Here is a 16,019-nt window from a genome sequence, read left to right as displayed (position 1 = left end):
TTTTATGAATTAAAAAAACAGACATAAGAGCATAACTTTTTGTAACAATCACATTTTTCAACTTGAGAAAATAAATTGTTTTCGTGTTTATTATTTTGAGATTGTTGATTGTTCTTGCGCCTCAAATCCTAACAGATTAGACTATAATAATACTTTGCCTTATGTGAAGAATTCGTGTGATTATGAGTATTACTACCAAAAGTTATACGAGCACTAATTTATTACGAAAAAATTATAACAAATACGGTAATACATTGTAAAATTTATAATGTAATCGTATCCTATTTATTAAACAAACAACCACAGAGCTGAGTTGTCAGCCTGTGGTTGAAAGTTTGACTATTCAAATGCATTTTTTGTTTCCTGATTTTTAGGGCCATGATCTATTAGGGAATTAATTGAAAGCAATCTGTTCTTAAATTGTTTAATTCCAAAAGTTTTCAACTATAAACGTTGCATGTGTATCTGAATTTCCAATCCTGAATAAAAATAAAAATTATACTCCGTATATTATAAGTACAATAACAATATTTTTATTTTCTGTAATATAAATCGATAATCCTATTTATTAATCCCCTATTTTATTAATTTCATTGATAAAATAAATGATACTGTAACTCTTTATTCAATAATGACGTTAAAATAATATATAAAAAAAAAAAAAAAAGCAAAAGCAACAAATAAAAAAAATTCAGTGCTTCAATGCAAATATTTTCTGATTGAAACGAATGTAAAAAGTTATATTGTTAATCTAGATCTAAAACAAATGTAACAAATAATTACTTAATAAATGTGAAACAAATGGTCTTATATATAGAGGAAAAAAAGATTAACAGGATGTAAAGATGACATACACTCTCCAACAAAAATATTTATATCAACTAAGCTAATTTATATTATCTTCAACAAAAATTAAGCTCCATCATCTACTGTTGCACCCGATCGTCAACCGGATTAGAAAGAGAGCAATTAAGAAGAGGTGAAGATGACAGATTAAAAGTCAAATATGTAATGAGTTGGTGATAACAAATGAATGGGAGAGTAGATGAAGGGATGAGGATGAGAGATTTATGAAGAATGAGTGAATATTTTGTTTTTAATTAATTTTTACCGTGTGCAAGCATACGCAAATGGATGGATCAAGATAAGACGGAGTATATTAGTGGAGGCTTTTTATGTGGGGTTGTGGGGTTTAGGGTTTTTTTGTGACAATAGTTTTATGGGCCAAATTGTTAGATAATACATAGGTCCGTTTTAGATGATACTCCTTCCTATTCCGAATAACTGTCTCATTTGGATAATGGCACGAAAATTAAGGAATGGAGTTAAAATAATGAAAAGTATTGTATATGGGGTAAGAATATAGGAGTTAAATAATTAAACGTATTGAATATGATGGTTTATGAGTGGTTGGGGTGGTAAATAAAGAAAAGAGTCAAGGGTAGGAAAGTCAAAAAGCATGTCCAAATATGGCAAATGGGACAGTTATGTGAATAGACGGAAATGACAAATGGGACAGTTATTCAGAATAGGAGGGAGTATTTCGTATTGTATTTAATAGATCGTACAACCAGTTGTACCCAGTTGTATGCTCTAGAATCCGAGCTATATAATAAAGTTTTCGAGTTTTGTTTTAAAGAAGTCGAGCTATACCATAAAATTTCTGAATTGACTCACTTAAACATTAAAAAAATTAACTTTAAGAAAGCTCAAAAAAATTACACATAAGCTCGATTAGATATAACTTGGTTGTATGATGCTATTGTACCACTGGAGGTATAATGTTATTATGTTATACTTCTTCCGTTCTAATGAGTTGTATAGGTTTGTTTTTTGAGCACTATTCATAAGTAAGGAGAATTTTCAATATAACTTCTAATGTATAACATAAAATATTATCGAGTGCATTATTTATATCAAACGTATATAATTCATTGTAACGGAGGAAGTATAAAAGTTAAAACTGTTATGTATTAGATTAAAAGCTTGTGCGTTACAAGGGGTAATTAACTTAGTTATAATTACGATGACAAAAAACTTAGAGCTTATTAAGTGTGGGTTGGCCCGTTCCACTTGACCCGCTATTTAAGTGAGTTTGGTTTTTAAAATAATGGGCAATGGACAATACCGCTTAAACTAATCGGGCCGTATGACTAAGAAAAATGTACATTGGTCGGTCTACTAGGCCCGATGAATTTTCTTTTTTTTGTATGGAAGCCATTAACGTGAGTTATGAAATAAAGCTTCGTTTGTAATGTAGAAAGATGAAGTAATTGTTGAGAGAATGATGTAAATAAACTGAGAGAAAATTGTATTATGAAAATTTAAGTTACAAACTGTTATGTACATGTATTTATATACAAGTATTCTAACAAACTTTAACAAACAAAAATATCTAGATATTTATTTTGTAAGTTGACCGGCCAAGGCTGTTGACTCTGACAGAATTCTGTTATGATGACTCATTAATGACTCATCATAACAGTCAGTAACAGGCTGTCATCAGTCTCTGGAACCTTCCAGAACAGTCTTTAGTAGAAGGCAACAGTCGTGGCTATGATAAGGAAGAATGATGATGCAGCAGAATGATGTACAGTATGATGCTTATGTTTTGGTTATAGATAATTTCGTTTAGGTTAACAACAAGATTTTTTGTTATAACTTTCAGCTCATGAGCCTGCGGGTAAATAGGCGGGCTTGGACATTCAACTAAGCCTGCTATGGTGGACACGGGCTATAAAAGTAGGCCCGCATGACACATATTTCATGTGTAGGCATGTCCATTTCCCTTAAAGCCCGCTAATTATCACCTCTAATATAGGTCTATCTTAGGTGACACAAAATCTCATCTAAGACAGACATATCCGGTTTAACCTTAACGCCGGTCAGATAGTATTGGTACGACAAAAAGAAAGTTCATAGAGACTAGCAAAATAATTATTTATCTAGCTAAATGAAGTAGTATTTAACCCGTTTTATTTTTAAAACTGATCTATCCGTCTTAAGAGAGACTAATCAATCTTACGGAGGTCAATTTCCGAAAAGAAGTGATACAAGAATTTGGATTTAAATATATGAGTTATATTGGTCTTTCAAAAGACGGTGTTATAATATGTGTGATAGGAGTATTATAACTATTAACTACCCACTTTAACAAAGAAAAATAATTACCCAATTATATGAGTCGCGATCTCACATAATCATATTGTAAAACCATCTTATATAATAGTATATGTGTACATCAGTACATGATCCATAATCTTCGTATTAAGTAATTAATAATGTATATGAGTAGCTAATCAAAACATAATAACTAAAATAGTACCCCCTTCGTGCCGGTCAATTATTGTCATTTGGTTTTGTGACAAAGACCAGGGAAATAGAAGAAGGTCAAGACAAGTGGACCAAATTGAGTGTGAATGCTCAAATTATTGCCCATCAAGTTCATTCTTAAAATAAAAAGGGCAATAATTGACTGAGACTCCTTAAATGAAATACGACAACCAATGACCGAGATAGAGGGAGTACAATTTAAAATCTTAAATATGATCATTATTTTTTTCATTTTTTTAATAACAAAATTTGAAAAAGCAACCCGTGCAATTTGCACGGGCTTAAAACTAGTGCTCGTATATAATGAGTACTAAGTATCGTTTTTTTAATGTAAATTATTGAATGTTAGTAATAAATAAGTGGATGTAAAATTAGAGAAAAGAAACTCAACTGCAACTCTATGCAATAAGTAAGTCATGGCAACCAACGTTTTCATATGGTGCCATGTAAAGCATGGGTTATAGGAAAAAAATAAGGCTTAGTGTAGGAATCGAACCCAGGTTGTTTAGCTATAAATACATCTTCTTTAACACTGAAGCACAGATGTGTTTATGGCTATATTTTGGTCTTATTTATTCTTATTCGCAAAGTACAGCCAGCAGTTTTGGGGTAGCAAACTTCATCTTCCTCAAATCGTTTTCCTGGGTTTGGGGTAGCAGCTGCTACCCCTTGCTACTATATAGGTTCGCCCCTGTGTGACACGGTCTCACTATCTAAAAAGACAACGAGGCTTTTTTGTTTTCTTTTATTAGTTTATTGAGCAAAAATAAACCATTTAGCACTTGTAGGCACTAGGCACTAGACACTAGGCTGTAGCATGTGTTGATAGCAAATGGGTCCATGTCATCTCGTTTTTTTTTTTACTATTTGGAGCAAATTCGCTACTTCACATACTCGAGTATTGATTGTTGGGTGCTGATTTTCAGAATAATGTGTGGTGTTATGATGTTAGGGGGTATACTGTTGGTGCAGGCCGGGTACCACTGACAGAAAGGGATTCAGAATCCTTTATAGTGTACAAGGATGTGGGGGATAGTTGGTGTTATCCTAATAAAACATGAGGCTTTTAACACTCGTTCTAAGCTACTCCTCCATGATATTCAGATGTTGTTGATATATACACATCCAGAGAAAAGATGTATATGACTTTCACTCCTCCATGATATTCCAATGTGCTATACTTGTATACAGCATTGGCTTGAGTGAGAGTGATCAATGTGTGCTGTGTGAAAGGGGGAGTGAAAGTCATATACATCTTTTCTCTGAATGTGTATATATCAACAACATCTGAATATCATGGAGGAGTGGCTACAAATGGAGTTTAATGGGGGCTGTTATTCTAAGCTCCAAAAGAAAATATTGAGAATGGCTAAAGCAGCATGCTGGTCTTAAATATGGATGGTAAGAAACTGCTGTAGGATTGAAATGAGTCTAAGCAGACCTAAGTTGATTGTAAAGGAAATTCAAAGATTGGTGCATTGTCGTGTTACCAATTTGCTACCTCAGGCTGTGACAATAGAGGATAGAAGATGGCTACATAGCATTGGTTGTCTTGTTTAAAATGATGTATCAATGTTGCTATCAATGCTGTTGAAACATGATGATGTAACTGGCTAGATTTTTTAATGGAAAAACACACATTTTACCAAAATAAAATAAAATTGAAACACCTTAAATAAAATAAGTAAGCAAATGATTGGGATTGAGGCAATATAATAGAAGGATTTACCTATGATGACATTGACAATGGCTGGTTTATCAATGTTCTGGAGCAGTTTAGCCTTAAAATCAGCACAATCAATTTGCCCAGACACATGCGTATCAATCGTGACACATTCCATTCTATACATCCGTGCAGCTTTGAAAACTGAAAAATGTGAATCTTTTGAGGTGTAAAATATTCCCTCTGGAAACAACTCCCTCCTGGAATAAATTAATGGAAGTTTAATTAGTCGAAGTGATCACAAATTAAAAGATTATTACTATATATAAACAAAAAACAGCGTTATTTTACATGTTTTTTTCCAAAACTTTTATGTTATATAAACTATTTTCAAGATTATAGCAAAAAAAAATTTCTAAATCATTGAACAAAAGTTTTGACAAAAACAATAGTCAATTTGGGGTGAATATAAAAAACATGAATGGATTTTTCCTCTTATTAAAGTCATTGTTAGGCAAAAGTATAAATATTCATTATTGATTGTTGTAACTAAATTTCTTACTACAAATAATCTTTTAATAAGAGTTTTAGAGACGCGTATATTTCACTACAAGAAAAAGAGTGTTTTGCAGCCATCTTTTGCGACTAACGTAAATTTAATTGCTAATTGACTTCCAAACAAATTTTAGTTGTAAAATAGCAACTAATATTACATTAGTTGCTAAAATTAGATACTGATTAGCAACTAATAAAATATTAATTTCTAAACTGCAACCAAATTATTACTAGTAACAAATTTAGTCGTTATTGTGCTACTAATTTTGTAACAGTTGCAATTTAGCAACTAATATAACAACTAATCGGAATACTTGCTTTTATTAAGCAAAGACTTATCCCCTTGTTCTTATTATAGGGTTGACTTTTCTTACCCAAATCCGAATTCCTTCCTCGTCTATCCTCTTCCATAAAAAGTAAAATACTCTATCCCATTTTTGTGTCACATTCTGTATCCCACCGTTTATTTTTTTTACACAAAATTTCATTAAAGACAGGCGATATCCGTCAAGCATGACGGATACTGCTTTCCTCTCACAAAATGTCCATTGAGAGGTGAGTGTGAAGCACATGGGAGGTCTCTTATCCCCTCTCCTTTTTGTGAGAAATCATGAAACACTGGGTGACGGGATTAGCGTCAAGCAAGACTAAACTGATCTTTTAACACATCACTTGATGTAAGAATAAAATATACAATATAATATATAATATACTTAGTTGATATGTCGAAATACGTATGAAGTGAGATCTGACGAATGGGACACCAAATAAGACAGATAATCCTTACTGCTCCCCTAATCACAAAAAATTGAAAAAATTCTACCCTTCTCTGTTTCATTCTTCACTGAAAAAATTCTACCCATAAACACAAGGCTTTTTTTACTAATCACATCTCGATTTATACACACCCAAGATTAAAAAATGCAAAGGTTGCTCTTTTTATCATGTTCATGTAAAAGGTAAGATTTATTCCCAAAATTCGTTCTCCCTTTATCCCGGTCATTTGTTGTCTTTTTCCATATCGGGGTGTCTTAGTGAGTTGTTGTCCTTTCTATTTTAAGAATGAATTTGATGAACAATTTGATCATTTACATTCAATTTGTTTCACTTGTCATTTAGTAATTGACCAATTTCTTTTTTTTTTGCTTTGTCTGCGCAAAACCAGACAACAAATAACCTGAACTGACGGAGGAGTATATTTTTCTAAAAATATCATCTTTTGGTAGATCTAGTAATCATGTTTGATTTTTTGGGGGTTTTTTTAACTCGGTTTAGTTGTCTAAATATTACTCCCATTTTCGGGGTTTTAATTAGATGGTATTTGTGTTGGTAGATATAGTAGTTGTTTGTTTTGTAAATCTGCTAAATGTTCTACTATTTACATCTATGAATATTTATTTTTCTTGATGTTGTCGATGATGTTGTGCTATCTATTATTATAGAGCAAGTCTTTTTCTTGACGGACGTATTAAATCGCGAAAATGCGACAGATCAAGTAATCTGTGTGGGTAGATAAGATAAAACGATTCTACTCCTTAAAGCGTTACTCGCTTTTTCTTATCTACCACATAGATAATACTTGACCCGTCGCAAGCTTGCGACGGATATGCCCGTCACAAATGAGAATTTGTGATTTATCATATTATGGTTGAATACTGAATCCCTCCCTATTTATTTAACCATTAGAGTCTTTTACTTTTGTTTGTATGGAAATATATATTTGGCACTATTTGTTGATAATGATAATGATGTGCTATTATCTTGTTAATGAATTGTGCTATGCATTTTATCTTATCAATCTATTTCTTGAGTTGTACTTGATATCATTTTTGTTTGTTGCATATAAATCCCTGGCATGGGTAGGATTTGCTCCATGATTGCTCAAGATTATTAAAGGCCTGTTCATTTATTTAGTAGAATAGATGAAGTATATTGAGCGGGATCATTATGTGCAAAGTACTTTGTAAACTTTCGCCTATAATAATACAGTATACTCTAGGAGTATCAAAAGTATGTTGTGTATTTATTTTTATTTTAACCCTCCCCTACACCTAGACCGTCAAAAGATGACCCGATCCCAAAAACGTCAAAACCCGCCCGAAAATAACCCGATCCGAAAAAATGTGAACCCGAAAATGACCCGACCCGATAATGACCCGCACATTTAGGGTCAAGACCCGACTGACGGTAACCCGACCCGTTGATGGGAAATTTTATTAAAATTTAGTAATTAAAGCAAATTATACTAATATAAAATGATTAAAAATATTCCAACTTTCAAAATATTAAATAAAGCATGCTGATATATGTTTTAAAGCATAGTTTTAGCACATGATTAATTAATCAAATGATTAGCAGATATATAGTCGATACTCACTATTTGTCACGCACCGTATATCAACTTATCAGTTCAACATTCGCACAAAGTTGAGATATTACATTTCGCACCATGTTTGATGTCGAATTAGGTGCGAAAAATATGGTGTACTTCTAAGTATATTATTGTCCCATATTGAAAAATTATGTAATTGTGATGAACATACATCTAAATAGTTAAATTGTCCCACATCAAAAGATTATTATAAGGTGAGACGATCTCATGACTATAAATAAGAGTATCATTGAATTTAGGTATCAGACCAAAATATTTTGAATCTTCCAATCCTCTATTTACTAAATGAATAGGCCAATCTACGTTTTTTCCCGCCTAAAATATTATCTTCTAATTGGGCTTTTAACTTTTGCACTCTACTATGAGCTAAGTCTAATGTAAAAAATGATTCCCAAAAAATATTATGTATAACGTTCTATTCTACTATGTGCTAAATGTAGATCATATCAATGATCTTACCAAAAAATAATGTAAAATTTGATTGCTACATATATTATTTGATTGCTAGAAAATGTAGAGCATATATTATATTATTTGATTGGCAGGATAATGATTTCAGCAAAATATAACTTATTATCTTGCCTAAGGATGATTATTTGATTACATATATTATTCTGCAAATTATAGTTGCTGAAATCATTATAAGATATCAGAAAATGTAGATCATATCAATGATCTTGCCCAAAAATAATAAAATTTGATTGCCAAAATATAAGTATAAAATCCTCAATCATTGCCAAAAAAAAAAGAATATACTGTCAATCATTGCTATATTGTTACAAGTAAAAAATCATCGATCACTGCAAAAAATTTGGGTTCATATATTACAAATCTCGAAATATATCTTTCACTAATCGAAATATATAAAATCATTGTAAAAAAGAATATACCGTCAATCATGCCAAATATTGCACGTCATATAATATATCTTCAAAAAAATATCTTCAAATTACCATTACTCATAAGACCATCCCCTATATACTAAAAAAATAGGAAAAGCTTCAAGTTTTCCCGCCTAAAGCACTTTTCCTATTTTGATAAAATCTCTTATTTACTTTCCTATTTTGATATAATCCCTTATTTAAAATGTGTCTCTAAGATTTTTGTGATAAAAAATTCGTTCTTTCTATGCTAAATCGTACCTAAAAGGCTAAAAGATATGCTAATAAAAAATTTATAAACAATTTCATTAGTTTTATTTAAAAATATACACATTTCATGACATTACTCAATTTTTTGGATTAGTTTTATAGTTTTTTTTTCTAAAAATAAAAACTCTATAAATATCGTGCATTCATTGCGCGGGATCTAAACTAGTTATTGTACTAGTTGCAACGCTTACCCCGTTACAACGCACAAGTGTGAAACTAGTAAATATATTATATATGTTATGTAAAAAAGGGAGACTACCAGATAGAAAAATAAAAGATAAATTGATCATGAATTTAAGAGTAAATAAAAGGATACAAAAAAAATCTCGAAAAAAGCGATGGAAAAATAATAATTTATACAATTATTTAAAAAGGAGTCACTAAGACCTGTTTTGACCCTAACCGGACCCAAAACTCGTATAAACCCGACCCGCCCAAACACGTATTTTACAAACCCGAAATTGACCCGAACCCGACCCGAAACCTGTATAAATCCGACCCGTATAAACCCGTATTTTACAAACCCGAAACTGACCCGACCCGTATTTTACCCGAACCCGAAATGACCGAACCCGTAACCCGTCCGCTCGACCCGTTTGACAGGTCTACCTACACCTCTCAAGCAAAAGAGCTTGGGAAAGACCCTAATTTTTTTAAATTTGAAAATACATTTTGCAACCAACTTGACTAATTTGCTACCAATTTAGTGGATGCTAGTCTGCGACTATTATAGTTGGTCGCTAATCTGAAGCTCGCTATTTTTTTTAAAATTTGAAAATACATTTTGCAACCAACTTAACTAATATGCGACTATTGTAGTTGGTCGCTAATATGCGACCATTGTAGTTGGTCGCTAATCTGCGACTAACTTTGCAACTAAATTAGCGTCTAAGCCTTTGGCGACCACTTATAATTAGTCGCTAATTGTCATTAGTGACCAATTAATAGACTTTAGCGACCAATTTGGTTGGCTGCTAAATGCCATTTTTCTTGTAATGTCTTATACTCTGTATCAGGGGCGTCTAATACCCCGGGTGACCACGGGCGATGAGCCAAAATCCGGCCTTTTTGTACCGAATTTATAAGCTTTACTAATAAAATTCAATATAAACCTCGACGTGTACTATACTTATACATTCATAATTGAGGCCTCATTTTTTTGTGGTGTACCGGGCCTCCATTTACTTTAAGAGGCCCTATGTGCTTGGTTGGAGTTTGATATTAACTTTATAAAAGGTATAACCATTATTGAAATTGAAGTGTTTGATTTCAACTTTTTTGTGAGTGAATATTTGTATTTCTGAGAGATTTAGATTTAAGTCGATGGAGAATAACAAAAAAAAATTGGATATTTTCACTTCTACTTCGCAACCTTTTCATTTTCTAATGTGTATCAATTCCTCTTTTCTTACAAAAAAAAAACTTTGACTGTTAATAACTCTCGACTACAAATACAGATACGATAAGTTTTTTTTTTTAAATTGATCGTCTTTACGAGTTCTCCAGTTTGAAGAAAAATTCACTAACGTCTCAAATCGTACTCGGGAATTATGGACGGTCAAAGTTTATTCGTTAAAATTTTTTTGGAACAACCATAACTACCGGCTACGAGTTCAGAAAGCGGTGATTTTTTTTTTTTTCAAATCCAAAGGCCTTTACGAGATAATTGGTTTGGAAAAAGAAATTATCATTTATTGAACTCGTAGCAGAAAAATATTATCGGTCAAAGTTTTTTGGTGAAAGATGAAGGGGTATACCTTAAAATATGAAAAAGTTGGAAGGTACAAGTGAGAATATCCAAAAAAAAAAGATATTTATAAAATAATGTATATTCTTCTTACTCCCTCCGTCTCGGTAATTTGTTGTCGCTGGTTTTGGCGAAAAAGACCAGGAAGGAGAATTGGTCAATTACTAAATTGACAAGTGGAACAAATTGAATGTGAATGATCAAATTGTTCATCAAGTTTATTCTTAAAATAGAAAGGAATGACAACTCACCAAATACCCCAATTTGAAAAAGGATAACAAATCACCGTGACAAAGGGAGTATAAACATAAAATTAAATATGTATAATTACCCTAAAAGGATGCCATGAAGGTTGCCTTCGGAGCCACCATTAGTAACATATCCCCAATACTCATCCTTCTCAATCTCCCAAAGACGTGCAAACCAATCCAAAACACCCACCTCGAATTTCCTTGATTGTCCATTAAAATTGGACTCAATAAATGGATCGCCAAAGTTGTTGATTACTTGATTTGGCAATTGGCCCAAAGCACTATAGTCAAAATCTAATCTCAAAGCATATCCTGCAATAATATCATGATGCAGTAAACAGTTTACTCTAAACTTGAGTGCAAAAGGAAAAGTAGAATAAAGGGAAAAGAGCCAGATCGAGAGTAGTTAAAATAGATTATACCATCAATTGTAGTTCAATTGGATTCTATGTGCTTTTTTATTTATTATTCCTCTGTCAATTATTATCCTTTCTATTTTAAGAATGAACTCGAGGAGCAATTTAATTATTCACGCTTAGTCAACTTGTGATTTAGTGATTGGTCTCCTCCTCTTTCCTTGATCTTTGTGTCAAAACCAAAGGACAAAAATTGACCGCGACGGAGGGACTAAAATTTTGAGTTTTGTTGTATGGTTTTCATCATATATAAATACTAGCTTAAAACCCGTGCAACTTTGCACGGTATATTTGTAAACATTTTTTTAAACATCATTCAACATTATTTTAAAATACTTTTTGTATATACGCAAAATATCTAAATATGAATAAAATATTATTCATAATCATCCGTGAAGAGTTTAACTTCAAATTATTGATCATAACTTGCACTACTACAAATCCAGGCAACTACAACGCCCCTTTAACAACGAATATTCACGAAAATCACAATAAACGTTGTAGAATGCATGGCGCGAATTTTACTAAAATCAATTACAACGGGTATGGTTATAAAAACCGTTGTTATTAGTTTTAACAACGGGTCACACATGCGGAACCGTTGTTAATAATTTAGCGCAAAATTGGCGCAAAGTTAGTGAAAAGTAATAACAACGGTTATTTTTGAAACCCGTTGTTAAACCTTATTTAACAACGGGTGTTTTCTACAACCGTTGTTAAAACATATTTCACAACGGTTGTTGTTTAATAACCGTTGTCAATACCTTCCATACTATAAACCACACAAACACAAGTCTGCTGCCCACAAAACACAAACCTTAATACACAAACACAAACCCCAGCAGAAACCAAACACAAACACAAAACACACACTTTCTCATCGTCTCTTTCTCTCTTTCTCATCGTCGCTTTATCTTCTCGCCAATCACTTTGTTGATTTCATCGTCTCTTTACGTACGTTACGTAATTATCGGTTTGTTTCATCGTCATTATTTTATTGTTCTAATTATTTCATTTCAATGTATGTGTTTTTATCGACCATTAGGTTCGTTCAAAGATCTGCTAATTATTTCATTTCCATGTATGTGTTTCTAATTATTTCATTTCCATCTTCTTTTGCGTCCTTGATCACGGATCGAGCATGTTTTAGCAGATTAGGGTTTGGAGAATATATTGAGATAATGGAAATGCATGTTAGTTGAGATAATGCAATGTATTTATACTAATGTGTGGGTTGAGTTGTTTTTTAATTAATATATATGTTAGGAAGTTGTGCCATATATGTTAGGAAGTTGTGCCATAATCAGATCTTGATGATGACTGATAGATCTATGGAGTTGAAAAAATGGAAGCAAATCAAACAAGCATAACTCAACACTTTCAAAATGATCATTTCATTTAATTTTAAACCAAATACATTACACAATTATCGAAATCAAAAGATGTATAATAAGCCGGAACAACCCGGTTAAGCGTAAAAAGCGCTTCTCAACCCGCCACCAATCACGCCACTCTGGTATACCGCTAACTTCCGGGTCATTGGCTTCATATTTTGCAATAAAAGATTGAATATATGCAAGGACACGACTTGCATGTGGAGATAAGGTTGGAAGAGTACAACTCAACATATCTCTCGTCGACCAAGTTGCGAGTATCGGGCGACGAGGGTATGAAGATGATGATGATGATGAGGCTTTGTTGACAAGCCGGATCGCTTTCACGCCTCTTAATCCAATAATTCCGTTGATGTTCAAGGGATGCTTTGATTAATGGGTGTTGATCGCGAAGCCCTAGCGAGAACCTTCCCATCATCTTCAATCGTTTGTGTAAGCCATTCTTCGTTGTTGATAAAATTAGGGTTCATTGCCATGTTGTTTCAATTAATGAATGTTAGTAAAGGATGCTTTAATATGTTAGTAAAGGATGCTTTAATATTTATAGCTAGTAATATTTAATTTATTTTTTTTTTTATTTTTTAAGAACAAACAACAACGGTTATTTATAAATAACCCGTTGTTATAACTTTCCCCCCAAAATTGAGTCACACTTTCCACAACGGGTTTTTATACTTAAAACCGTTGTTAATATTTTTAACAACGGTTTCCTTAAAAAAACCAACCGTTGTTAAAACCTTTTACAACGGACGCTTTAACAACGTCCGCTTTTTTATATAACAACGGTTTTTGACCGTTGTTATAGGTTGTATCTGTAGTAGTGTTGGAAGTGTGGATAAATATATGTTAATAACCTAATCATTATTACTAAAAAACGAACTATCACAGGTTGATGGTGGGAATTCGACATAGCTCAACAACACACACAAAAAATCGAAATATGTCGACCCCGATTTAGCCCAATACGTTAATTCATAGTCACTCTGGATGCTTCTTTTACCATCTGTTAAGCGAAAGTTCCAAATTTATGAATTGTAGACGTGAGATAACCGACCAACTTAATCTTTATATAATTCATGATTCATACTTTTTTCAAAGAGTAACCGAACATCCACATTTAGTGAAAAATCCCTATGTAATCATACTACTAATAGAAACAACTAACCTACAACTCAGTTCAAAACAAATTTTTACACATTTGTGCGCGAATCGTGCTTTACTATTTATTAAAATAAGGGTTTACTATTTATCAAATCATAAAAAGGTACGTAAAGTGTTGCATGTGGTTCCACTTCATATTGCGAAGTTATTGTGTGTGACCCTCGTATGATAAATTTGATAAAAGTGACCAATTTATAAGAAAAGGTGAACATTTTGTGTAAAAATGATTGTTTTTTTTTTGTAAAGTAGTCACTTTTAATAACAAAATAGTGGTAACTTTTTAATATCAAAAATTAAATTTTTGCCATAAAATGGTTACTTTTATGTGGTTGCACCATATTACGATATCATATCATAGTATAATTTGTGATCAAGAATTATCTCCTTGACACTCTAGAGTGTAGATCCCTTATTCATGTTCGCTAATGTTAAATATACATCCAATCAAAACTCTCTAATGCATGCCCCTTATTAATGTTTAAACAATGTCAACCTACTCATAATCAAATTTCATACGTATAAATATCATTAACTAATAAAAAATTTTGAGAGATCCGAGATGGTCTCTAAATAAGTTATTGATATAACACTGTACTCATTTATACGTTTTCACGACCTTTAGATAATTATATTGTTAATCATGACATGAAATGACTCTTTAACTTTATATATATTCTTATAATAAGTGAACTCATTTATTTTTAACCATGTTCCACATGTTTTATTACCCGTGATACTGTTTTGTATTATAATTATAAAATAAATCTCATAATAAATTTATTGTGAGGCCATCTCTAATATAAAGACATTTACCCCAATACTTCTCTAATCCAATCAATTTACTCGTACAAGAAAAGGGGAGATGTTATAATAACATGACAATCGAAGATCGGCAACAAAACATAAAGTTCATAATAATAAAAAAAATTAGCTTCGTAGCCCTAAACTTTTTGTATTAAAAATATTTCTCTTAAAAAAAAGACAAATATTTATATTATGCGATGGTCGTTTGGTACAACTTTATTTTGATTAATAAAAAAAGGGATTTATTATATACTACCCCTGTGTTTTTGGGATTTTTATAAGGTACCCTTTTTATTTTCGAAACATGCATGGTACCCCTAACTTTTTGTTAATTAGCTTCGTAGCCCTAAACTTTTATTTAGTCAACTTATTTCGTTAATTAACGACATGGCTGTTTATTTAACCTATTTTTATATTTACACATAATTTACCTCTAATAGTATTAGCTTAAAACTAACTTAACATTATACCCACACCATCTCACATCAAACACTATAACTCCACCCATAGTCACGACCCTAACCCCACTTCTATCAACCATCCACCTTTTTTCGTAGTTATTAGTTATGGGTTAGGGTAGTAGTGTAGAGAATAGAAAGCAAAAGAATGGTTATTGACGAGTGTGGTGGAACGATGTGGGCGAGACAAAATGTTGGTGGTGAGATGAAGACTACGCGAAAGTTGGTAGTGCGACATCATGGTGGTAGTGCGATACAATAAAGTAGGGATTAAGTGCTTGATGATTAATTGTCATCAGTGGAAAAGAGGGATTAACGGTAGTTTAAAGCATCAGTCAACGGAGCAATTACATAAATGGTGATCAATAGCGAATCCAGAAAAATTTATTTACGGGGTCCGATTATATTTAAAATTTATACACACATAAAAATAAAAGTTATAAAATTATTTTTTAGGTGAAAATTATATAAAATATGCAAAAAAATTTTTGTTTCCGGTGTCCGCGCACCCAGAGAATGCCATGAGTAAATCCGTCGCTGATGGTGATGATAGATTTTGGGTAAGTGAGGTTAGGGTGGTTATGGGTGGGTTATGTTTAGTTTTAAGCAAAATATTATAGGTTAATAAGTTAATTAAGTCAAAGGAAAGGTTAAATAAACAGACACGTTATTAGTTAACTTAATAAAATGTTGG

General features: G+C 32.2%; 1 protein-coding gene across 1 annotated transcript; it reads right to left on the bottom strand.

The window, feature by feature from the left end:
- Positions 1 to 4,411: 4,411 nt before the first annotated feature.
- On the bottom strand, positions 4,412 to 11,404 carry LOC141640343 (serine decarboxylase 1-like; the record flags this gene model as incomplete). The annotated part of the gene is made up of 3 exons (XM_074449150.1): positions 4,412 to 4,620; positions 5,063 to 5,256; positions 11,173 to 11,404. Coding segments are annotated over 3 exons (635 nt in total), but the record flags the coding sequence as incomplete, so codon positions are not given.
- Between the last annotated feature and the right edge of the window lie 4,615 nt (positions 11,405 to 16,019).

This window comes from Silene latifolia, unplaced genomic scaffold, assembly GCF_048544455.1.
Source record: "Silene latifolia isolate original U9 population unplaced genomic scaffold, ASM4854445v1 scaffold_757, whole genome shotgun sequence".
Classification (NCBI taxonomy): domain Eukaryota; kingdom Viridiplantae; phylum Streptophyta; class Magnoliopsida; order Caryophyllales; family Caryophyllaceae; genus Silene; species Silene latifolia.
Note: the sequence above shows the minus strand (reverse complement) of the source record. Positions and strands in the feature narration are given on the sequence as shown.